The 26,357-nt window shown below is 46.9% G+C and overlaps 1 protein-coding gene across 2 annotated transcripts; it reads left to right on the forward strand.

Moving 5' to 3' along the window:
- The first annotated feature begins 3,429 nt into the window (after positions 1 to 3,429).
- On the forward strand, positions 3,430 to 22,304 carry GPR139 (G protein-coupled receptor 139). 2 transcript variants are annotated; one of them, XM_085237694.1, is made up of 2 exons: positions 3,430 to 4,007; positions 17,796 to 22,304. In XM_085237694.1, the coding sequence occupies exons 1-2, from the start codon at positions 3,887 to 3,889 to the stop codon at positions 18,728 to 18,730; spliced, it is 1,056 nt and encodes a 351-aa protein (XP_085093820.1). In that variant the 5' UTR covers positions 3,430 to 3,886; the 3' UTR covers positions 18,731 to 22,304. The 2 variants fall into 2 exon arrangements, with proteins under 2 accessions (XP_085093820.1, XP_085093823.1); XM_085237697.1 differs by lacking the exon at positions 3,430 to 4,007 and adding an exon at positions 16,292 to 16,734.
- The last annotated feature ends 4,053 nt before the right edge of the window (positions 22,305 to 26,357 follow it).

Raw genomic sequence — 26,357 nt, forward strand, 5'->3', positions numbered from 1 at the left:
CAACTGTCCACCAACCACCAATATTTCCCATTAAACCATGTCCCTCTACAACATCTAATGAAAACAATGCTTGGAAGCAATGGGTTTAATTGCAGCAAAATTATAGACAAGCTCCTATGTAATAAAACAAAGTATAACGTCAGACCTGTCTATCTTACAGGTACCATGTGCTCTGCAGCAGCTCTGAGATGAATTCCTCCAGCTACACAAATAAGAAAATCTTTCCCACAGCCTCTCCTACCCCCTCACACCCAGGCCATGTACCAGCCTTCCATTCCCAGCTTTGCTGTCTGCCAGGCATGTCAGTCGTGCCGCTGTCTTTCACCAACACAGCATCCAGTCCTTCCAGACACTCTCAGTCAATTGCTCTCTTCCCTCAAAGTCACTGCTCTGCTCCACAGCTCAAGAGGAAGGGATGTGAGTTACAAACATGCCACCCCAGCTTCCTTCTCTTCAGATCGCTGCCTGCAAAGTTACAGGAAGACTCAGTTCCTCTGAAAAATATAAGGCTAACCCAATTCAAGTGGCTCTGGCAGTTTGGAAGCAAAATATACACACTTCTTATGTAGTGCATCGCTTTGGAAAGTGGCTATAAAGCAGCAAGGAGGATAAAAATAAGCAACTTTAAGTAGAAGCACACGTTGTGGTTGTTTTTACATTGGCTTTATTGACATTTCTTTATGTTTAAGGTTCCATTACTGCAGAATTCAGAGAGTGGAACAACCAAAATCATTTCATTTAGGTCAAAAGCTTCTCTGAAGTTCTTTGAAGGACAAAACCACCTCGAAACTTCTTTTGCATTCTGAACACAAGAGCGATCTTCAGAGTTACTTTGGGCCTTTCATTCTGATATATTCCAGAATACTTCCTTTATTTGACTTCAGTGAAGCAAAAGCAAATCAGGCACTGGAATGGGCTGCCCAGGGAGGCAGTGGAGTCACCGACCCTGGAGATGTTCAAGGAACATTTGGACGTTCTGTTGAGGGACATGGTTTAGTGAGAACTATTGGTGATAGGTGGATGGTTGGACTGGATGATCTTGAAGCTCTTTTCCAACCTTGGTGATTCTGTGATTCTGTGAAATCAGACCTGGAAACCCGGCCCGTTCTGCATTAGCTCACCATGAAATGTGTCTCATTCTGTGTTGATTCGCATGCAGGGAGGCAGAGGTCTTCAATGAGTTTCAAACGAGTTAACTAGGCCATCAGGAGATCTGTTTTGTCTTCCCTCTCTGCTGGCAAGGCAGGCCAGAAGAAGCACCGGTGACAGTGAACTAATTCTCCAGTTTTTGCCCTCATACAAACAATGCTCATCAGATGCAAGAGAGCCTCATGCAGCTTGGACGCTCCAGTGAGAGCTCAAGGCAGAAAGATGGGAAAAGATTCTCTTTCTTACGACCAAAAGCTCCCAGCACACAAGCAGCTCCCTGAACTGTGCCCTAGCCACAGCTCTAACTCTGAGCAAACGGATGCTACTATTACAGAAGCCTCTCTGGGGAAGTCCTGTTGCTCAGGCTGTTCCAAACTAGGCCAGACAGAACAGTTCCAGAAGCACATAGAAAACGGGTGATGGGGAAACCTCCTTAGTCTCCAGCTTCTGTGGGGTTTCACTTGTGTTCATCAGGAAGCTGTGCATGAGCTGCACTGCAGAGCCAGGCCACTGCCCCGCTGCCAGCTCCTTCTCTGGTGCCCCTTTGCTGATAAACTTCACTCAGACCCAAAGCAGTGAGTCATGCTTTCAGCCCTGCTGATGCATTGAACTCCACCTAAGGAAGGTTCCAGGAATCACCGCTTCGCTTTCAATAGGCACTGAAACATCTCTCTTCTCATTGGCTCTATAGCAGAAGCATGAGAAGAAATTATACTCTTTGAAATAGTGAGAAGAAAACTTTTGGTTAAAACCCAGGAAAAAACAAACAAGCAGGCAGAGTTAAACTCATGGGATTTTAACCTTTACAGCCTTTCTGCCATGCACGCACTGCTTTATGCAGCTCTCTTGGTTGTTTGAATAGTTTCAAAGGATTTCTTTTTTAAAGGGAACACATTCACTTATTGGTCATACAAGTAGAGTGTAACAGTCTTTAAGGCTGCATTCTGAACTGAAAAAGCAGACGAAAAACGTGTTTTTTTTTTCCCCAGTACGTTTAACCTCTGATGTTGACAGCAGTTTTAGTACAGTTCAAAAAGTCCTATACAACATTTTAAACACGTGAACAACCTCAAGGCGCCTCCTACACAGCAACCTTCTTTGCAGGGTCGGCACTGTAGCTGCTCCTTGCTTGCGTCCAAACAGAAGCTGTGGTTGCATTGACTGTGGAACCACAAAGACATGCATGGCTCTGCTTAGTGACACAACAAAGTCATGGTCCCTGTCCTAACAGCGCCTCCTCACTTGCAGCACTCTTTTCATGCTGTATCATTACACTCAGGGGTGAGATGCTCTCAGATCACAAGGACTACACCTTTGCTTAGTTTTGCAAGCCACACGCTTGTGCACACCCCAACAGAACAGTGCCACTGACCAAACTCACATGCATGGCACACGTACTCACTCCTTGGTGTGCCTGAGCAGCCATAGGAATCCGCAGGGCTCTTCCCAAACGCAGCGCTGGGCCATGGATACAACCTGGCTGGCTTCTGGTGAAGTGAATTTGATTTCTGCTCAATAAGAGTTCTTTACAGAGAGAGTGGTGAGGTGCTGGAACAGCTGCCCAGAGAGGCTGTGGATGCCCCGTCCATCTCTGGAGGTGTTCAAGGCCAGGTTGGATGGGGCCCTGGTCAGCCTGGACTGCTATGAGATGTGGAAGTTGGTGGCCCTGCCTATGGCAGGGGTTGGAGCTTGATGATCCTTGATGTCCCTTCCAACCCTGGCCATTCTGTGATTCTGTGATTCTGTGAATAGTGTGCTGAAATTAAGCACCTACCAGACAACAACCCTGAGCCCATCAGCAAGCTGCCCCTGCCCAGCTCACCCACTGCAGCACACAGCCTGCACTCCAGCAGCTTCAGATAACACACATAACTTCAAATCCTTTATTAATTACACAAGAGATTACGTACCGAGACACACAAACGCTGAGGAATTGGCCGTGTCAGGCTTCCCTTCAGCACGGTGAGCTGTGCGGTCCCACTGCTACAGGGAGGGGAGCAGCAGTGCCATCACCCTCAGTCTGTGTTCCCATTCAGAGATGAAAAAACCCTCACGTGTGGGTTTACCACCTTCCTCCTAGAGGGTTTCAAAGCATAACGCAGGGCTGACAGCGGCGGGCAGAAACGCTGCTCACAAAACCTGCCGGCGCTTTTATTGTCTTCTTGATGCTACGCTAACTTGGACAGAAATTCCCCTTCTGTGCCCTTCGCTGCGGGAGGAGCTCTCGGGGCGCGATGCCACCACACCGCCTCCGGCCCCACCGCCCCCAGCCCAGCCCCGCCGTCCCCGGCCGGGGATCGCCCAGGGCCGGCGGCGGAGCGCGGCCGAGGAGGGCGCGGTCCCCAGGCGGGGGCTCCCGGGCCCTTCTCCGCCCGTCCCGCCGGGCTTCTCCCACTCCAGGGGGCTTCGCCTCGGCGACACCGACCCTAGCCCGGGGCCGGGCGGGCGCCACACCGCGACGCGGCCCGGGGGCCGGCAGAGCCGGGGGGCGAAGGCGCGGTCGCCCGAGGCAGGGGCTGCCCCCGCCCCGCCCGCCGGAGCCGTGCCGCCGCCGCCGCCCCGCCTCCCGCCGCCTCAGCCCCGCGCCACCGGGGCTGCGCCATGTGCCGCCGCCGCCTCCCGCCGCGGGGGCCGCGCCGCGCTCGCCGCCGCCGCTGAGCGTGCGAGGGGCGGGCGGGCGGCGCGGCCGGGGCGGCGGAGCGAGCGCCGGCGGCGCGGCCGAGGGAAGAGCGGGTCCATGGAGCACAACCACCTCCACCTCCACAACGGCTCCCTGGTGCCGCACCACCGCTATGGCTGTGGCTTGGGGTACGCGCCCGTCGTCTACTACAGCCTGCTGCTCTGCCTCGGGCTGCCAGGTCAGTGCCGCGCCGAGCCCCGGCGACGGGCTGCGGGGAAGCGGCTCCCGCCGGGCTGCTGCTCCGCTGCCGGGCGCCGCGAGCGGATCGCCGCTCTGCCCTCGCGGCGACGTCCCGCCTGGCACGCAGCCCGTCACCAAGTTTCTGCCGTCATCCGTTCGGGCGTTGGAAGTGAAGCGGTCCCGAAAAACGTGAGCGCGCCGTCCCCGCCCGCTGCCCTCCCTGCTGGCAGCGATGGGAGCGTGACCCCGGGGCCGCCCTCGGGACGGCCGGCAGAGCTCGGACGGACGGAGCGCTCCGAACGGGGCGGCGGAGCGGAGGGGACAGAGGGGATCGGGTTTGGGGTCTGTGCCGCATGGGGGTCGTGGTCGCTCGGGGGTCCCTGGGCGCAGGGCTCTGCAGGAAGCCCCGCTGTGCCGTCCTCGGTGGGGTTTCTCACTTAACGAGGGGACAAAGACAGTGCAGAGGTGCTGGGGAAGGCAGACTGCAAGAAAAAGAGAACGAGGTGAGGGGGAAGGGAAGTTTCAGGTTTGGGGCGAACACCGCTGCAGGTGCCAGCGAGCATCGCATCGGCATCCCCGTCCCGGCCGAGCCGAGCTCCGAGCCGTGCCCTCCTCCCGTAGGGGCTGAGGGGGCTGCGGCACCTCCGGCCCTCGGAGAGCAGCGGTGATCCCAAGGACAGAAGGAGCCGGGGGAGGGCTGGAGCTATCGGTGGTATCAGGTGAAGCAGGATGCAAAGGGCGCAGTACGGCAGAGTTTGGAAGCGTCCGTCAACTTCTGGGTGTTTTGTTCACCTTAATTCCTCTGGCTTAGAAAATTCATTCTTCAAGCAATTAATTCACAGAAAAAAATTTAATTAGATGTGAAGGGAAGCCTGTCTCTGAGCAGCACATATGCAATTACTGCTCTGCATATGAATTGATGCTCTTTGTGTGTTGTTTCTTTTTTCTTCCTGGCTTATAATTAAATTTCACGGACTGGCTAATAGTTCACAGAGTTGGAAAGTGAAGTCCTGTATTTACCCCCAGAACACACGGGGCATCAAAAGGTGTCTGTGCTGCACTGCATTGGTGAACTCAGCCCAGACCTGGAGGGATGAGGTTGTTCTCTCCTCATTCATCCCTTGGGAGCTTTTTGGGTTTCCTCAGTAATGACAGGCTTCAATCTCAATATCTCTCCTGCAGGAACTGACCGAGACTCTCTCAAGATTATCCAGTGATATCAGGTTGGATGTTAGGAAATACTTATTTTCAGGAGGAGCAGTGATGCATGGAAACAGGCTGCCCAGAGGGGTGAGGGAGTCACTGGCCCTGGAGGGGTTCAAGAAAAACGTGGATGTGGTACTTCGGTTTAGTGAGCAGTATTGGTGGTGGGTAGATGGTTAGACTGGATGATCTTATAGGTCTTTTCCAACCATTATGATTGTATGAAGAAGGTGTCATGAAAACGTGTGTGGCTAAGCTTGCCTTTGTATTTCTCTTAAATGGAGCAAAATCTTACATGCACAGACAGGAAAAGTCACTTGATGAGTGTTTTGCAGATTACTTGCACCGGCTCCCTCAGAATACCATGTTGTAATTGCAGACCTAATGCTCTCATTCTAAGAACTGGTTAAAACTGATGAACGATCCAAAGTACCAGTGGTGGAATGCATTTCTCAAGAGCTTAGACATCCACTTCATAGAAGCACAGAATGGCTTGGATTGCCCCCCACATTCCCTCCTTGCTGTGGGCTGACAGCTCCCCACCAGATCAGGCAGTCCAGGCCCCATCCAGCCTGGCCGTGGGCACTTCTCATCCATTTGATTATGGCAGAGCAAGCAATAGCCTTTAACAAGACTGTCCAAAGCATTTGGTGGTGTAGCACTGCTGAGTTCCGTGGCTTCACACCAGGTTGTCAGTGTGTCAGCTTGTTCTGTGCGTGTTTGAGGACAATGCTTGCAGTGAAACCTGAAAACATGGTTACATGGACAGGATGCTGAGAAAATGCACAGTGTGTGCACGCGTGAGAAACTCAGAATGCTCATCCTGAAACTGCACGGAGAGGGAAACTAGTTGGGTACAGTTAGGAAAGGACTCATACGGAGAAGCTTTCTTGAGGATGTGGAATGTGATGAGAACACTGATAAAAGAGCTCTTCATCTTTTTATTTGAAGCCACTCTTCAATTTTTTAACATTAGGAAACTGTAGAGGTGACACACTTAGTGTTAGACAAAGAGCCCTGAAGTTGGTGGGGTCTGAGCAATTAGCTTTGGGGGATGCCGTGAATTTGAGAGACGTTGTTTAGGGTCTTGTGCTCAAGTGCAGCACATTTTCTGAAACGGAAATGGTTAATTCCTTGCCTTCAGTCATGGAGAAGACTGATGAGAAGAAATCTCACAAACTCAGCAATCCACTTTGAGGCTAGGCTATGTCGGGCCTGATTGTGTATGCAGAGAAAGCATCATTTCCCTCGCTTGTGTAACCCAGACATCTGGGCAGATCCTTTTCTCAGCAGTGGCTCTCCCTTTGTGTTCAACCAAGCTCCAGAAAGCCTGAAAAAGGTAGAGGCAAAAGAGAGGAAGGTGAAGTCCCTTTGCCCTTGAGGAGCGGAGGGGCAGCAGTGCTGGCAGTGGGGTCTTACTGATGAGAGAGGGGCAGGTGTTCCAGCTCGCAGAGCTGTTCTGCAGCCCCCGCTCTGCCATCCCTGTGCTCACCTCTTCTGGCAGTGGTGGAGGACCTCTGAAGCACCTCCTGGTACCTGGGAGGAAAGAAGGGCTGCAGGAAGGCTTAACGGAGGCGTTTCTTGGTTCAGGGAGGGAAAGTGTCAGAGAAGAGGTGTTGTTGAATGCGGGGGAGGGGAGAAATTGCTCAGATTCAATCAAAGAGTCTGGAAAGGTGAGGAAGCAACAAGTCTGCTCTCAGTCTGTATCCACTCTCAGTCTGTCTGCTAGTGAGAACTGTGAGAAGCAACTGCACCGAGGAGCTTTTGCAGTGACAGCGCCACCAAAGGCAGCCCGGCAGGGCAGCCCAGGACCAGCAGAGCTGCCTGCTTCATGAGGAGCGGAATTGCCTTGCATGTAATTACCTTCCCCTCTGGGGGTATAGTGTGTTTTGCTGAAAGGATGGAGTGGCAGCATTTCTGAGGTCAGGCCAGGCCTGATCATGCTTCCTGGGGTTTCCTCCTCCCAGTAGTGGTGTAAAATACAGGCTCACACCCAGCAGCCTTACCATCCTTGGGAGATAAGACTTGCACTGGTGCTCTAGGGGAATACCACTCCAAACTGCCTGCTTGGAGAGCCCAGGCCCCAGATGTTTCTTTTACTCCTGCTTTAGCCTTCTGCTTAAACCCGATTTAAATGCAGATGGAGGACTTTGCAAGACTGGGATGGCAGTCTGCACACACTTGGCAAATGGGTACCTCCAACGGGTAGCTTTTGTGTCAGACCTGCTGCTGAACAGGGTGTCCCAGAGATAAAGTCATTTAAACCCCAGTCCCACACAGAGCACGCTCAGTGGGCTCCATGCAGCAGGAGAGAAGCTGTAGTCCTAGCCTAGAGGAGTCCATAGACTCATCGGGATCCCTAACCTTTTGACACTGTCAAGGAAAGGCTGTACCTTAGGGACCATTACCTAACAGATGACAGACCAGCTGTCCTCACACAGCAAGCCAGATGCTTCCTAGGGGGTCAAGAGTGACACACAGGTGTGTAACATTTGCACTGCACCTGTTCAAGCTGCAGTGTAGTCTAAGAAAAAGAGAAATGAGAAAGAATTGGTCTGTCTGTAGCCTTTTCCCCATGTGCATCTTGGAATAAGGAGATGTGCAGGGTAGGGTAATTGTCCTGGCATGGCAGGTGCTGCTGGTGGGCTGTGGGCTGAGCATCCCTGATCTGAGAACCGTGCCCTGTCTGAGCATGGTGAAAGGTTTGCATCTTTTACTAAGATTTTGTATACACTGCAGGCATAAGCATAGCTGGTATGTGACACTTGACCAGGTCATTACAAGCTGGCTGACTTCTGGGGCTGTTTGAGGAGGGAAGTGGAAGCAGAGAGAGCAATTCAAGAGTGAATGAACAATTTGTGCAGAGAAAGCACCAGAGACGGGAGAAGGGAGTGGTGAGAGAAGCAGCTGTGCATTGCCTTGATGTTGTTGCCACTGGTAGAATGTAGGAGGGGAGAGAATGCACAGAGGGCACCTGGATGGTGCTTTACCAGATGATGAGGCTAAGGGCGAAGAATAGGAAGTGATGTGACCATGCAAAGGAAGAAGGGGTAGAGATGGGGTAGTGGTGTCTGTGGAGAAAACAGATGAAGCTGAGCATTCTGGCAGTCCAGCCCAGCTCCCTCTGCTATGTGGCAGTGTTGGGGGAACAAGAGCTGAAGCAGTTTGCTCTCTGTACTTACAGACACAACCCAGTTAGTAGGAGGAGTAGGAGGAGAGGCAGGTGGCAATATCTGTAGGTGACTCAGGTGGCAGGAAATAGCCAGTAGAGACCACAGCAGGCAGCAAGAAGGTGTGCATACAGCACACATACTGGTGTCTCTGACCCCTTTTGGATTCCTGCCATCTACTGCCTAGTGTAGTCTGCAAATGCAGTACAGGTTTCTGATTAAAGAGAGCATTTCCAATACCCAAATAAATAGGTTTTCTCGTAACAGCACACCTGAACTATAGAAGCACGAAAGGAAGATCTGAAAATACTAGTGGGAGAATCATTATATGCAGAGTTATGACCTTGAAAAACCAGCACTTCTGCTGTCACTCATTAGATAGACTTCACACAATAAATAAGAACTGAACCCTCCCGAGGCCATTTTATTCAAAGCTGGTACTGTCTTTGACTTAAAATCTGAATTGGACCCAAAGCCAGTACACTGCATCCTGCTTAAAGGAGAACTAATTGGCAGAACTTTATCTCAGCTGTCATTGCAAGCAAAGCATGGTAACAGGAGCATTAGTGGACAGAGTGGAACAAAAGTTCTGCCAATATGCTTAAAATGTGTCACTTCCTGATGCAAAATGAATGCTTTATCTTTAAGGAAAGAAGCTTCATGAAAAAGAATAGATTCATTACAGTGTTCCTGCTCAGAAATGGTGCTAGCAAAGCGTACAGATGGCAGCTGTTTCGTTTGGTCAGTATGTCTGGAGACTGTGCCCACTAAAAGCCTTGCAGCGTGAAAGGAAGTGGGTGGCAGAACCCGTACTAATGCAGAAGAGGGCTTGATACAACTGTTAACTTTGGTTCGTTATGCATATCGCCAGGGAACAACACTATCAAGGCTGAAATGGTAACGAGGTACAGTACTGGGGAGGCTCAGTAGACTATGAAGTGCACAACCTTGCATGGCTGTGCTAAAATGGATTAGGAAGGAAGATCTCCTAAGGAGATTTTTCCTCACAATGGTGATACAAAGAGAGAGCACAGCCAGTTTTCCCTGCAGGTGGGTAATGCAGAGCCCCCAGTTGTTAAGAAGCCACGCCATTCAAAAGCACTAGGCAGTCTGATATCCTGCTGTTCTCCATCCACCCCATTACTTAGTTCTCTCCTCCTCCTCTTTCTGCTCCCCTCACTAAAATGGGGGTGAATCAGCAGACACAAACCAGCAGGAGAAGGCCTTCAATCACATACGTCAAAACAATTTATTCTAGGCAGACGAACAAAAGAGATTTCCTGACCCGATGCTCTCTCTGCATTCACACTCCAGGTACAAAACAATCCCTAGGCACAAAGGTTTCAGGTGGTCTTTTCCAGCCTTTAATCTCTTTTCCCATTAACTCCAAGAAACAAAGAAAGGAGGCAAAACCAAAGTTAACCTCTTGAGCTCAGGAGAACTGGCACACAATTCCAATTTCATTCTTCACACCAGAGATGCATACAGATGTCGAGATCTTAAACCTCAAAGTCAGGAGCACTGCCTGTGCAGTTGGGGTGACCAGATACAGGACAATCGTACTGGGTTGTTTCCCAGGATGCCAGTATGGTTGTGCAGAGGCAGCTCAGTAGGAGGGATCAACAGTGTGGAAGAAGACCAAAAGTTTTCTCACTTTACCCATGAAAGAGGAGGTAAGCCTGCCTATCAACACACTGAACAGATTTTTTCACTGAAATTATTCTTTTGAACTGAAACAGAGAGCTCCTGGAATGTACTGTCATTTAACTTTCCATTTTCTCAGTTATCAGGTGCATGAGTGGTTGCTCTTTAAGACAAATTGCCTTTCAACCATTTCCTTCCAATAGAATGTTTCACAAACGTTTGTTCCAGATGTTTTTTTCACTGTCCAGACTGGCACACTGAAAAGCGATGTATCTAGAGTGGATGCACTGTTTGCTCAGCGGGGGAAATAAAGCCTAACTGGGATGGCTTTACATAGCCTGCAAATGCCTGCTTATTGCCTGAAGTTGGCATCGCCTCTGGGAAAGCTCAACCATGGGGTTTGCAGACATGAACTCCTGTTTTGTTAGCTAATGCTTCAGGAAGACTTTGTTTTTAGCCAAACCACAATCAAAGGTAAAATGCTTTTAATTATTCATGTTCAGTAAAGAATTCATGATATTGCCCTTATGAAATCATGTCCTTCCTCCATCGAATATCTTTGCAACCCACCTCTGTGCTCTGACATTCAGTATCGAAAGGATAGGATGGTTTTGTCATCCTTAAGCTCAAGTTACTCAGCTTGAGACCTCTAACATTTTGCTGACAGCCACATTTGGAAGCCACAGACACCTGCCAAATGAGACACTCAAATTGCCTAGAAAATCTCAGTCTGTCCAGCTACGTCACATGAATAACCAAATCCCTTTTATGATTTCTGCATTATCTTGCAGATTGCTTTTTCTCCTCCCAGCACCAATTTCCATTAAAAAGCTTTTCTCCTCTAGTAGCATGATGTGAGGCTAGATGTTGAGATGCAAGTTTTAGACATTTTTATCTTTGTCCTTTCTTGCCTCTCAGAAAGGATCCATGTAGGGAACATTAAGGTCATTAGAGGCTTTCTGCACCGCAGACCCAATCAGGAAAGGGAATATTCTTGCCTATCCTGTCTCAGTATTGATTCAAAATTCTTATAAATGTGGAGCAGCTTAACACCTGTGAGGCTTGTTACTACACACGTCACTTGGAAATAAATGGCAAAACTCCCTTGATTTCAGCAGAGACAGATTTTTTTCCCCAGGTATTTGGGTCAAACTTATCAACAGCCAAAAGACAGTAGATTTGCCCTTTGAAATCCAACAAACAGGAAGAGGAAAAATGGTCTTTGGATTGTCCATCTGTTCTGTGAAATTTTCCTGAAAATATTATTGCAGAGTGCTCAAAACTTACTTCTCCACTCCCTCCTCATGGTAATACCTCTTTTCTCTGCTACCCTAGAGGTAGTGTTTCTCCTTAAGCAAATGTGTCAGTCCACAGTTGGGTGAGGAAAATACAGAGGTCACTCTAAAAGTAATGCCTCCTATTTATTCCCATGGAAACCACAACCGGTACAAAGAGCACAATAGCACCATCAACGATCACCACCATTAGCTGTGCATTTTCACCAGCAATGAAGGAGAGCTGCATGCAGTGTTCATACAAATCTGCACCAGCAGAGGTGGTCCATTGCCACTGTCACCTCCCACCCCTCAGTGTGGCAGCACCCACAGTTTGGTCTCCACAGACATTCAGCAACTGTTGATGAATGTCAGTGGGTGTCATTTTTTGCATGTGGAGGAATTCAGTGGTACCCCTTTGCTTCACCTGCACTTCCATATGAGACTTCTGTCAGAGTGCCCCTCTGTCACACAGCAACAAAATGTAATGGAATATTGATGGGAAGATTTGACCTCTACTGCCATCCCACCAACATCCACTCTGATGCCATGGGCCAACACAATGAATCAGGATGCATCACTTTCAGAACAGCCCTTGTATTTGCATTTGTCTGTGCTTTTGGAATGCATGAAAAGCTAGTTCTCTGAAAGAAAATATATAAATATGCTCTGCGGTGTGTCAGTGAGGTGTTTTAGACTTAGCATTACAGCTCTGAAAACAGAACCACATTATCAGACCCATCTTCAGTGCCTTTTCTGGAACGGTGCTGCTGTGTCACTGGGGTCAGCAGCAGATGCAGGGAAAGGGGAAAGGGTAGTCCCCAGAACTGTCAGTGAGAGGTTGTCCCCGCTTCGGAATGGCTAATGGTGCTGTTCTGGAGATTGGAGAGAAAGACCAAGGCATGGAAGTCATGTTCTGGCCCCAAGGCAGTGAATTAGGGGCAGACCCCTCAGATAGATGAAGAGGGGAAGGACAAGCAAGAGCCCAGCCAGATCTCTGACATAACGTGTCTTCTAGGCCTCCATGGAGGCTTATTTTACTCTTTCTTCTGGCAGTTTTCATATTGAGAACAGTGCTCTATGTTATGGATATATGAGCAAAAGCCTACTCCAACTCTTTAGGAAAGCCAAAAGCAATACAATTACTCCTGTCTGCCAAACAAGTTACTGCACTTAACAAGCCTGAGCGGTTGGCAAGGCTCAGAATGAGCACTTGCCATCGGCGTCTCCGCACCATTACAGCATCTGTGCCCTTGAACAGCAGAGGAAGTGCTCTTGGCTTGGTTAAAATCTTTCTCTGGCCTCAATGACCCAATTATGGCCAACACCAGCCTTTGAGAAGAGTGCACTATTCAGCGTTCTTCCCCAGAGGTGCCTCAGCTAATAAATGCTGTCAGGGAGAAAAATGGCCCCGGAAGCCAGATTTCACTGTCGGAGCCGGGCTGGTGACCATGATGCATTAATTCACCTGTGACTTCTAAGGACGAGGCAATGCTGCATCGTCCCTGGCTGCTGCTCTGTCCTCTGCTGTGCAGGGGAGCCTGGGCTGTGCTGGGCAGCAGAGCAGACGCTCGGTAACTCTACCAGCGCTCTCACTTTGGCCCTGCAGCCTGTCTGTGCACATGGGGCTTCTGAGCACAGATCTCCCAAGAGCCTTTCTCAAAAGATTGTTCCCATCTGCTGACGTGCTAAGGTTGAACTCAGCTCAACCCATGCTGGCTGCAAGAGAAAAACACCAAACTGCCCCATCTCCTCTAATGACCGATGAGATGCAGGTTTCATTTTAGGAATCTAGCTGGCCACAGCCAGCAGCCCCAATTAACAGATGCTTACGTCGCTGCGGCATTTGTCTTTTAAAATGATTTCTTCCCATCGTCATCAGTGTCCCCCGAGAGCTGCTGCACAAAGTAAAGGCTGAATGCTGTCCGCCTCAGCTCTGGTAACCGCTGGCACATGGCTGTGTTGGTAACCGTGCTCAGGTCAGCCTGCCGAGCACTGTGCATGTTTACATTTTAATATTGCCTCCTGGCCCAGAGGAAACCATCTCTTCCCACCAAGGCGAAACAGTCACTTTTTTCAGCATGTATTTGTAATGTGCTGTAATCTGAAGTCTCACCATTTCTAAATCTGTGAAGGAGGGGTGGCTCACTTATTTTCCAAAGCAACTTAGAATTCTGTGTTCATAAATAGTCTCTCTGTGTGCCAGTCAGGTGGCTAATGCATGGCCGGTACTTTCTTACATTGCACGGCGATTCGTAGGGATCCTAGCAACAACTGCATTTGGTAAAAGGTGTCCATTATATCCAGTGACCTAATGTTTATCACGTTCAGTAACTGACCCTCATAGCTACTTCATTTAGGTGGTTTATGACAGCAAACTGCTGAACCACGCAGCAGGCCTTATTCACAACACAGCAGCACTTCTACTTGTGAGGACTGTTTCACTGCACAACTGCTGTGTGCATGCAAAATGCTCTCTATAAAAAAAAAAAAAAAAAAAAAAAAACAACAAAAACCAAAGCCAAGGAACATGCCTATTTCTTCTTTTGACAGATAAAATTGCTCCTGCGTAAGCTCACATGTGGCGATAATAGGCCATGGAAGGAATTGTGTGAATTCCCCACAAAAGCTATGGTTAGATGCTACTTGAGCTATGGCTGTAATCCACAACACAAGAAGCTGTGGAAAATGTTGTGCCTTTAGGTCACAGGCAGAGCTTTGAGGAGGCACAGGAGCCTGCCCAGGGACTCAGCAAGGCAGCTGTTGGTGTGGGGAGCAAACCCAAACCCAGGTGAGAACCAAGGTTCTGCAGTGCAGATTGATGGTGTTTGGGTGTCAGAGACCTTCACGTGCTGTATTTCAAAGGCGATAGATCCTCATGATGCAAGGGAACGCACTGAGACTCCACCATTTCTGACAGTTGCTTCTCATCATCTGCTAGTGACATCTCTTGAGGCTTTAGCCAGTCAGTCCCTAATCAAGCCTTGATTCTCAACTAGATATTTTTAAATTCAAAATACTGCACTGCAAAAAGCAACGCTGGCATAAATTCCCATCTGTCCTCTCATAATCAATTCCCAACACTGTGAGCAATCTTTCTAAAATCCAGATGACCTGAACTACTTAGTACCTGGAAAACAATACTGCAAGAAATGGACGCTACTGTCCAGAGCTGTTTAGGGACACTGACCCTTCCAGCAGCTGTAGCAGTATATATATGTTATAATAAAGAGATATTTTTATATATTCATCATTATCCTATTGCCCTCACTTCTGACTACAACATTAGGATTAGAATTAGGGTAAACACAGTGAAAATATGTTCTCTGTCGTATATGCTTATCCATCCCCTTTTGCCCCCAGCGGGTCATCTTTGCCCATAGGAGAACTCACAGGATGCCATGCAGACATCCAGGAGTCACCAGGAACAAGGGCACAGTTCACACGGAACAGCATTCCCACTCCTTTCTTGTTTTACCGAGCATTAAACAGTGTTTGAGGACGTACCAAAGACCATCTTATCACTGCTGAGGAAGCAGGTGAAGGACTGACAGAGACTTTTCCATAGCTTCTCTTTGCTTTCCTATATAGCCTGCACAGGACAAATACTCCCAAACCTAAGGTGCTGTGGTACAGGCAGCTTTCTGCTGCACCCCACTGTATATCTGTTTTCACAGTCAATGATGTTATTATATTTCATATCATCCAGCCAGAAAAGCACTAATGTGATCCCAGGGAAAGCATTTTTAATACAAGATACCATAACGCTTGCAGAAAAATTGGACAAAGCTTGCATGTACTTTGTCAGATCAATTTTCTAATCCGGCTCACCATGCAAAGCTTGCTGGTGTTGAACTTGCATTTCAGTTCACTCTGTTACTGCCATTTCTGGGAACCCTGTGAATGGTGGAGGGAGAAGGGATGGAGGAAAGAGCTGTTTATAAATCTGTTCCTGTAGGAAAAAGGGAGGAGGTAGGACCAAACAGCAGGATTCCCAGAAAGGGCAAATGCCATGGGGACTGGGCACAGCTTCAGCATCCCTGCAGGAGCTCTCTGCCCAAGCGGCCGTATTTACCTGCAGGGGCCAAAGTCCCCAGTTGTTCCCCTTGCTGCACACTAACTCCAGCTGCTGCTGCTGCAGTGAAACAAATCCAAGGATTAAAGAGGAGGTGAACACCATGAGTCATATCCAAGTGAAGCCAAGCTATTCATCCTGGCTCACCAAAGCCAACAGTGACTGGCACTGTCAAGGTAAAAGCTTTGACTTAAGGATTTCCTTGACAGTACCTCACTCTTTTTACCCTTTAGGGCTCATCACTCAGGCTGGCAGCAATGAAGATGCTGAGAAAAGCATGAGGGCTATCATAAGGGTCTTCAGGGGACTGGGGCAGTTAGTGGATGGAGCAGGAGTACAGATGGAGGTAGATGATCTTTAAGGTCCCCTCCAATGTAAGTTGTTTTGTGATTCAATGATCAGCAGGCACAACAGAGGCATTATTTAAGCAAGGAAGTGAAAAATAGTGCCATGGTTCTGAGTGTATCACTCCCATGTTCACTCTGAGCTAAAATCAGTGGGGTTGCATTCCTGGTAAAAGAGGGCAGAATTAGACAAATTCCCCCAAAGGTGATTGCAGATTATATATTGTTGGGGAGATTATGTAAGTATATATATTTAACCTAGAGAATGATTCCATTGGCTGTCATGTTCGCTTTAGTTTTGTTCCAAGATACAAAATTAATCAATTCAGGTAATACAAAAATAGTTGACACTTACAAGGGCTATTACTCAAGATCATTCACTCTGCTGCAGTTCATTTCCCTGACAGCAGAAATCAGCTCCCAGAAAGCAAGTTTTGAAGACATTTATGAAAGAGGAATTTTTACCTAGATGCAAGTAAAACAGTTTTTTAAAAGCGTGTTTTCAGTTGTAGGACATCTTAGATCACTACCTTAGTGCTTTTAACTTCCTTTTTCTCTAATGTGAAGGAATCTTTACAGTTACTGTTGATTTGTTTTGGGAAATCCATCAAAACTGGCAGAAATGTTTGAAGCACTGAATGCACAGATGATGTGATTTATGGAGCACTTACGAAAATGTCAAATACAAACATTTGGCAGTTTGTTATACAGTATGCCAGCAGCGCTCTGATTTTTAAGCACAGCTTCAGGTATTCTAGGCTAGCGATTTAAACTTCTGATGGGAGCAGTCGTGGCTGTCTCATTCCAGCCATGCATCTAGGAGGAATTACAGCATTTTCTTCCCTGATTCAAGACTATACAGTAATTTCTAGCAAACGTGAGCAAGCAGTGAAAGTTTGGCTGTACCTTAGTGCTCTAGCAAAGCTCTCAAGGACTGCAAGACCTTCCCACTGTGGGGAGCTCTGCAGGGCCAGGGACTGTAGGACTGAGCCCTCTGTAGAGCACTTACAAACAGGTATCTATTTTACAGTCTCTTTTCAACCAGCTAGTAAAGTACTTTTAAGCTGAATCACAGCTTTGTGAGTCTGAAGCAAACCAGCCAGTGAAAACAGCAAAGACAAGATATTCTGGCACTTCACCACAATATTATTTAAGTGTCATGCAGTACTTCCAGGCACAATTTAGGTGATGGGTCTGTGTTGCAGCCAGATAGTTGCAAACAGAAAGATTCTCAGGATGCTCAGGGATGTTTACATTTGTGCTGAGCCAGAACATCCATCATGTCTGACTTGAGCAGCAGGATTTCCTTAAAGACTTGGCTGTACCACTCCAGAGGAAAAAGACCTTGTAAGCTGGGAAGGACTTCTGAAGAGCAGCTGTGGCTAAGCAGGCAGGTCTTTATTTCAGTGGTGGGGAGTGAGAGACTTTGCCAGAACCCATCTGTAGGAGAGCGGGTCAGACATCCTAGCATAGCTGGGAACATCTCAAGGCCTTGCAGAGTACCTCCAGCTTTTGGGAGGAGCTGAGACACGTGCTGTCCTGGGAATCCTCTGCTCGATTGGGATCCCGTGTGTAAGCAGTGTTGCTGCAGGACCAGCCTGGGCAGAGCAGCAGGAGAGCTGCTATTGTACCCCAGCCATCTTCTCAGCAGAACAGCCTTTCTGTGCCCTGATCCCTGCTGAGCATGGCTGGTTGTCCCAGCCCCCTGCTCAGGATGCTCCTTTGGGGCCTGTGAGGCACCCAGAGAGCAGCAGCAGAGCCACAGCTCTGCTTCTACATCTGCACCAGGGAGGTGGCAGAGGGCTGCTGGACATCACCTAACCCCACGCAGGGACTGAAGGGACCAACTTTCTGTCCCTTTTCCTGGAGTACAAGGTCACCAAGTGACAGTGTAACACACAGCTGGGAGCAGAGCCACATGCTCCTCTCAGTGCCACAGCTGCTCCCTTTCGGTTTCTCAGATTTTAATAAAGGTCATGTTGCCAAGTGCTCGAACATAGCTGCTGCTCCAAGTAAGCGCTCAGAAAAGCTGATGTCACATCTTAAAGGCCTAACTCTGTGTTTTTGTCTCCGCAGCAAACATCCTGACAGTCATCATCCTCTCCCAGCTGGTGGCTCGCAGGCAGAAGTCCTCCTACAACTATCTTCTAGCTCTAGCTGCTGCTGACATCCTCGTTCTCTTCTTCATTGTCTTTGTTGACTTTCTCTTGGAAGATTTCATCTTAAACAAACAGATGCCTCAGGTACTGGACAAAATAATTGAGGTATTGGAATTTTCTTCCATCCACACATCCATTTGGATTACGGTTCCACTAACAATTGATAGGTACATAGCTGTGTGCCATCCACTTAAGTATCATACAGTCTCCTACCCTGCTCGTACTCGAAAAGTCATTGTAAGTGTTTACATCACCTGCTTTTTGACCAGCATTCCCTACTACTGGTGGCCCAATATCTGGATTGAAGACTACATAAGCACATCAGTGCATCACGTCCTCATCTGGATCCACTGCTTTACTGTTTACTTAGTGCCCTGCTCCATCTTCTTCATACTTAATTCGATCATCGTGTACAAGCTGCGACGAAAGAGCAATTTCCGACTGCGAGGGTACTCCACAGGGAAAACAACAGCCATTTTGTTTACTATAACTTCTATTTTTGCCATTCTCTGGGCACCAAGAATAATCATGATACTGTATCACCTCTACGTATCGCCTATAAACAACAGCTGGGTGGTACATATTGTGTCGGACATTGCCAATATGCTAGCATTGCTGAACACTGCAATTAATTTCTTCCTCTACTGTTTTATTAGCAAAAGATTTCGCACAATGGCAGCTGCCACACTGAAAGCCTTCTTTAAGTGTCAGAAGCAACCTGTGCAATTCTATACAAACCATAACTTTTCAATAACAAGCAGTCCTTGGATTTCCCCAGCCAACTCTCATTGCATCAAAATGCTTGTTTACCAGTATGATAAGAATGGAAAGCCTATAAAAATATCACCATGAAGAGGGCAATAATTGGAGTTTCTGGGTGAAAGTTCTTTACAAGTGGTTACATCTTCAGGATGTAATCTGCTGAAGTGGCTGTTTTAAAGAGTGGTCATCTGATTTCATTTCCCTGGGAGGCTGAGGGCAGATGGGACTGTCAGAAGGGAATAGGAGCACTTGATTTTAGGAGCAGAAATGTGAAGGCAAATGCCTCCATCTTCTACACAGCATTTTGAATATGCTTCAGAGTTCAAGTCTTAGCGTTCAGTTGCATTCAAATGTTTTGCATCCAAACACCAGTGCAGTCCAAAGTCTTTTGAGGAGGGAAGCTGCAATAGTTAATTACTTTTCAGAAACAACAAAGTCTTACTTGACCGTGTAGTTCACCATCAAAAGAGCAAATTGATGCTTTCACGTACTGTGGAAGGTGCCATTTCTGTTTATGCCCTTGCCAAAACAGATGTGTTCTCTCTGACATGAAATACCGCCACACAGATTTGCCATCAAGACCTTTTGGCAGGAGGCAGTCCGTGAGGCACAGACTATGACAAGCCCCTTTTGGCTCATCTGAGCAGGGCTCAAGGACCGATATTTGACCTGTTACAGTCTTGGCGTGGAAAGCAATCCTGCAAGCTGCCAACATTTGTATGTTTTAAGTTATTTAAGACACGACCAAGACAGGGGAGATTGACAGAGGGAGGTTTCTAGAGCCAAGAACAAAGGCAGAGTATTGTCCCCACTATTTCAGTTACGGTATTTGAACACTCTCAAGTGCGAGGCCAAATCCTGCCTGATGCTGAGCTCCCACTGAAGCTGGTCCTGCAAGATTTGGATTGATTACAGCCTTCACTTTCCTCGTTAATCAGTGAAGATTCTCAGTTATTCCCCATGTTCAGGCCGTTAGGGATTATACATATAAAACCTTAACATGAGATTTTCTCCTGGCAGAGTACGCTATTCCTATTGCAGATTTGCCATTTAGTTGTTAAAAGACTATTTGTGAAAGAAATCCAATAAATCCATTGAATACCCTACGGCAGTGAAAACATAGATTAGTTTCAAATATTTACCTTATTTAAAACAGCTTAATTTCTCTTTCTCTACACTCAAAAAAAGCTTCACAGCAATGCTGGGTGCGGAACTTGGGAAGAGATTTACAGAAAGGCTTAAAGTACATTTCTTTGTCTCATTTTCAGATCTTGGCATATGGTCTCAGAATAATGTACCCCAGCTTTTTCACTTAGGTATTGGGTGTTTAATACAGCCTTACTAAATATGTGAGCAGACTTCCTTGCATGGTGAACACAAGCACAATTTGGTCAGTGAACACAGCAGCCTCTCAGTAACTGCAAACAAAACACAGCCTGGTGCTAGCAGTGTGTTTGTGTCTGTGCCCACCTCCATTACCAGCGGGGAGCTCATGGTACATCTGGGACTACTACAGTGAGGTTCCCGAAAAAGGATCCAGTCTGTTCTGCTTCAGTGGGATCTGAGGGTTTAAAGCATCCCTCTAAAACCTGTGGATGGCTCAGCTTTGGCGCACAAACACATCCTAAAAAATACCAAGTCTGCAGAAGTCCTGCTGAGGACAACAGCCTGGTTTCCTTCTGCCATGCAATTACATACCTACTCCTGCTGGCATCCTGCAAGACCAAAACCTATCCCAAACCAAGCACACCTTGGGAGGAAATGGCAGCAGAAGGCACAAACCATGAAGAGTGGGGCCGCGTGCAATGGTTGGCTGAGGTGCAGAAGGGCTTTCTCAGGAAAGGTCGGACTACTCAGGTTGGATGGGCCCAGCGCCTTGGTGAGCAGGTGCTGCCCACTGCTCCCCATCAGCAGAGCCATCGGCCAGGTGAGATGCTCAGTGCTGCTCTGCCAAGAGCTGCAGCACCCCAAGGACCATGCTGGTGTGGCAAGGAGAGGGGCACAGCTGGCAGAGTGAAAGCTGTCCCTTGCCAAAGGAATGCTGCAAGCCCACATCTCCACATATTCAAAGGGAAATGAAGAGCCTCCTCATATTCCGGCCTGTTTGTCCCTGTAATCTCAACAAAATATCACACTTACTTGCAATAATAAAGCATAAAAGGGATGCTCAGCTTTGCTGTATTTATCACAGCAAGGTTAAAATTACTCCTCCCTTTACTAGTGTTTTACATAAATAGTCCTGTGGTCATGCCTTCTACCTTACTCAGAAATCTCTCTCTGTTCTTTATGTGTCTGTTGATAGTAACCAAAGTTACCTATGGAAAAGGTACTGTATGTCTCATTTTGGAGAAAACACTGTATTTATAACTTATTTTTATGCTAAATTTGTTATGAGGAATGCTAGTCTGAGTTAAATGTGAATGAGTCTGAAGTGCAATATCTATATAGATAAGTAATTCATTTTTGAGAATGTATCTATTGAAAAAATATTTATATGAGATATTCACTATTCTGCTTACTATAACAGTAACCTTACAGAAAATAGTGAATATTTAGGGCTTTTATTTATTAAAAAAAAACTCAATTAGGTGCATGGCATATGCTGCCATACACATGGTATGATTTACCAGTTTTTGTAACATAATGGTTTTCCTGCAAACTGGCAGAATCATCTTTTTCCTGTCCTTATGAAATATTTTTGTAAGTTCCCATATTTAAGAATTTTTTTTTTTTTGCATCGATATTTATTTCCAACAAAGAATAACTCATTAAACAGTTGTAACTTCATTTCAAAAAACAATTCCTAACCTGTTCCCGTATCTCTTTAGAAATTACATGGTGCAATTTTCATGTACAGTGGTCATCTTATTTCTGATAATTTAGGGCTCTGAGAGCTTACTTCCAAAGCCCCTTGAAGTCAAAGAGAAGATTGTATGAGGCTTTTGTGGTTGGTTTCTCCAATCCCCATCAATTTAGGAGGGCTTTGGATCAAGCTGTATCTTGTTAACAGATGTTTGAAGCCTTGTTAGAGTCTGGTTTGGATAATAAAGCCTTGACATTTTTGGTCTGCATATGAGAGCTGCTGTTGATAATACTTGCCTTATTTTTTGGTTTTGTGGAGCATCTTGCAATGACTGTTGCTAACTAGCCAATGTCTTGCTGTGTTATTCATACCTCTTAATTTTACAATAGTAAAAAAAAAATTAACTGAGCACATAAAGTTTCATTATTTAGGGAATTTAGGGAAAAAGCATCCTGGAGACAAAATCATCTTTGTTCTGGAGGTGGTCCTTTGTACTCAATTTCTATTTCAAGTATCAAGAACTATAAAAAATAAACTGTGAATGGACAGTTTTACAATTACATGTAGGTAATATTTCCTTCAAGACCACAGCTAGGAACAAAATACTTTTTAGATGAGTTACTGATATATAAAATTATGAGACTTATCACCTATTTAAATTGTGAATATTGATATTTTCATAAGTAGACATATTGTGTTTGATGGGCTTGTTTGTATTATAATAAATTATGAAATGGTGCATAACTTCCTACAGTGTTTGGGGCTATTATGTTTGAGTTATAGGTTCTTATTACATACTTTGGATTTCTAGATAGTTATACTAGGCTGCAAATAAGACTGATCTTTGCAACAGTTACTCAATAAAACACAGTGTTGCATTATGAGTGTTCATTCATTTTTGGAAAAAAAAATCTGAAGTACAAGATACATCATTACTGGCCCAATTTTCCTTGTAAGCTGAAGCCTGACTGCTGTGAGTTAGGGTCAGCTGTTAAAGTCAACAAATCCCTGTCCCTAACACCAGAGGAAGGTTTAACCTGCAGAGATCGTTGAAACCTGACCAAAGTGAGTGTGATGTCAAGAAGCTGGGCTGCTGTTAGCAGTCACTGGAAGTGATGAAATATGCAGAAAACTGGGCCCAGAAGAGCAAAAGGCATAAACCTAAGTCCCAGCGTTGGTAAGTGACAAAACTAAAGGCATAAACTTCTCTGCAGTTAGGCTGCATTTGTTATGAGAGCTGGAGGAAATGGGACAAATTGCACTTTGGTTCAAACTGGGGAGAAAAACGGATCCCCCCCCCTCCATCCTGGGGGATGCCCCATGTCTGTGTGTTCTATGGGCTGGGCACCGCCTGGAGTGTAAAATACAAAGCATTAGAGAGCACACATTACCCTTTAGCATAAGGCACAGGCTTCTTGCTTGAGCAGCTACATCCCTCCCCAGAGCCATGGGGCCCGCTGTGCCACCTGACACAGGAAGGGCCTCTGGCAGCTCAGCACCCCACAGGTAACCAGGCCAAAGAGAAAGAACAGTGTTTTCAATTTAGTTTTCTTGCCTAATAGTCAGGGAATAATTTTAGCTCAACTGACCACAGGTTAAATTCATTTGAAATATAAAAACACCGAATCTGTGATTAAGGTTTTTATTTCTCAGAAGAACAGCTTGATAAACCAAGTGAAGTGAGGACCTCAGGGGACAGCATGTGGAGGAAGCCTAGATGAGTTAATGGGAAAGGGGAGTTGGTGGAGGGGCAGCATCGTGAGTTGTTCCCCAAGGAGGGAGCCTGGGACCCGCCAGCCTCAGCATCTTCGTTAACAGCTGCAGCATGAGAGGTACTGATGAAATGCAGAGATTATGAAACGGCATCATACTGCTGGTGGAGGGCAGAAGGAAAGGTATTTCATGTAAGAACTGGGTGACCTTGAAGATTCAAGTGATAAAAATGGGATGATTTCAATAGTAATAAACAGGGCCCTCCACTTGCCTGCCTGTAACAATACGTTTCCTATAAAGCTTCAGCAATCAAAAACAACTAAGAACCCAGTTATGCCAGCTGGGCTGGAACGATGATGAGTCACCAACAGAAAGCAGCTGAAAAAAAAAGCCCAGAATTAAATCACAAAGACATTGTAAAGAGACAGAATAGTATTCATTCTATTTTGCAAGACCTTGTCTGGAATATGCATTTATATCAAGGGATAAATAGCAGTAGCCAGAAATAACAATGATAAACAGAGCTGGAACAAGAATAAGTGGTGATGGACTTCTCTCAGGTAAGTTTGCCCTGGAAGTCAGAAGATCATTTCCACCAAAGCAGGGAGGTTCACAAAAGCCAACCCAGAACACAGATTATCTCAGTGGTTTTAAGTGGAGCTCAGTGGCTTTGTGAACAGAGTGGTGAGACAGCAGCGGGATGTATTGGGGCCGTGCAGCCCCATTCTGCTGCCTTCCCTGGGTCCCTGGATACCCGCACCTCCTGCACAGTTCAGTAGGACCCCAAGGGCTGCAGTTGTGCCCCCGTGAGCCCATTCCCCCACTACAAGAGCAGAGAGCTGCTCATCAGTGAGCTGGGAGCCAGCAGGCGGGTTGCACCAACTACAGCTAATGGACTCCCCACTGAACACTCAGTGACTTCTGCTTCAGCTGCTCAATTTTTTGAAAACCTCTTTAAACCCGCTAAGCAGAGTCGAATAAAAAGCAGCCACACACAGACTTGAACTGTTAAATAATAATCCCACTATTAGCAAGCTGGGGCTGGATTTGCTGGAGCTGCCTTTCTGACAGCATGCAATTAATCCCTGGGAGCTGCCAGACACAACAAGGGGGCTGAGAGGCTCCAGCCTTTGTAACAAATAGGCATCACAAACGAATTTACAATTGGCCTGCCACGATGGACCAAAACAACATAAACATTAATTGTAATTACAAAATAGTGTCAAAAAAAATTAAAGGCTTGTGTCTTCCTGCCTCACAGACAGGCTGGAAACCCTGCTCCATGCATTCCTCACTCAGTAGTTGCTTCTACGCCGAGCCTGCTAGAGGTATGCTATTGAATATTATGGGCAGAAGATTAATTGGCTGTAGCACTGCAGTAACGAAGGCGTCAGCTGAGAGCAGCACCTCCTGCTGGCTGCTACAGGAGCACCCTGCAGCCCAGGCACACACAGAGCAGAGCAGGGGCATTTTTGCTGCCCTTTTTGTCGAACAAGAACCAAGGCACCAAGGCAGTGCTCTCGCAGGGCTGCTGGTGGGGAAGGGCAGCAACTTGACCCCCCTGCAATCCCGGCAGGTACAGACAGCACTGACTCCTGGTGGTGCTGTTTCTGGGATAGGAAATGATATAAGTCCAAAGGGGAGCTATTGATGAAATCCATCAGAGCCTCTGGCTGCCTGGGGTCTCAGGACACTGGGGACCAAACTACACCAAAATTACACAGGGGTGCAGCCAACCCAAACTGTGTGTTGTCAGCACTGCTTACATCAGCATTGAGCAAAAGTCATTCCCTGATTTCAACCTACGTGTTTTTAACGGAACCCTCCCAAATCCCTTAATGGGAAAACAAACAAACAAAAAACAACAACCATTCACTATGGGATTTTTCCTCCTTTTTGTTTAGTTTTGTTTTGTTTTATCTGCTTTATTCTTCTGCGATAGAAAACTACCTGAGTTGCAGGCAGTTTCAAGGAAGGGATAAGCATGCTGGAGGAATTGCCTGTGTTGCCTCCTTCTCTAGCTGCAGCACTGAGGGGACACAATGTAAGCAGAAACAACCCAGCCCTAGCTAAGAACCCCAACCAGGCCCTGAAAAACAAAGGGTGAGCGATGCAGTATGTAGGATTTGTTCACTGTCTGCGCCTGGCAGAGACAGAGCCCCAGTTCCCTAAGGGCTTCCATGTAAAGGGATATGAAGATGAGAACAAACCCTGAAGCATAAGGCACAGAGCTCTGGTGTGCCAAAACTGAGACTAGAAAATACCAGTACTTTTATTGCAAATTATAGATATTGAGTGAATCATGTCATCTACATCTTTCTGATCAGTCTTTTTAAAATAACACCTACTGTTATTTATCACGGGTGATAACAGTGGTTACGTGGGAAAAAGATTAGCTGAAAGCTGCTTTATAGATTACATCTGGCTGAGGTTAGAAAAGTACAAAGTGAAGGGACTTCTCAGAGTCTCTTGCTCTCGGCAAAACCAGAAAGACAAAAATCATCACAGGGAGGGCTCCCCTCCAGCGTTCAGCCCACACACTCTGGTACTCGGACATGAAAGATGGTTCAGGACCCTTCAGCATCAAGCCCGAGCACTTTACAAAGCAACAGCAATCCTACTCAAAGTCATCCTCTGAAAGTGGTGGTTATCCGGAGGATCTCAGACATCTGGCCACAGCTGGCTGGTTAATCAGCTGCCTGCAGGAACAGACACACAGATTTTCCCTTAAGCCAATATTGCACCGGTGTAACCTTTACCAAGAGTGCATATCCAGCAATCAACAGCTCGGCAGCTGCCTGTGGGAAGGCACATGCCTGAAAATTCACTTCTCAAAGACAAACCCTGCAGACACTGAGATGAAAATGGCGCTTTGTGCTCACGGCTGCAGCTCTGAGAGGGTGGTGGTGCTCGCAGGGTGAAGATGAGGATACACATCTGTGGAATAGCTGTAGGAGAGACCTGCTTAACATGCAAAACCATCTCGACACAAGCAACTGCATCAGGGATTTGGAGAGGAGAATGAATAGGGAAGGGATGAAATTTGCAGTTTAATTAAACAACTAGGAATTATCAAGTGTGGGGGGAATCAGGGAAACAGCACCAGGGAATCCACAGGCAGAAGGCAGTGGCCATTTTGCTAAACTGTCAGCTAGTACAGGAGTGCATTAGTGTAACTAAAAAAAATTGTAAAATCTTGAA

This window comes from Meleagris gallopavo, chromosome 16 (genome assembly GCF_905368555.1).
Source record: "Meleagris gallopavo chromosome 16, MGAL_WU_HG_1.1, whole genome shotgun sequence".
NCBI classification, from domain to species: Eukaryota; Metazoa; Chordata; class Aves; order Galliformes; family Phasianidae; genus Meleagris; species Meleagris gallopavo.

Excerpts from the sequence above, each read along its gene's own strand:
- GPR139 (XM_085237697.1), top strand. The coding sequence starts at position 16,530 with ATGCATCTAGGAGGAATTACAGCATTTTCTTCCCTGATTCAAGACTAT. Across the intron at positions 16,735-17,795 it reads TGTAGAGCACTTACAAACAG|CAAACATCCTGACAGTCATC; the intron begins GTATCTATTTTA and ends TTGTCTCCGCAG.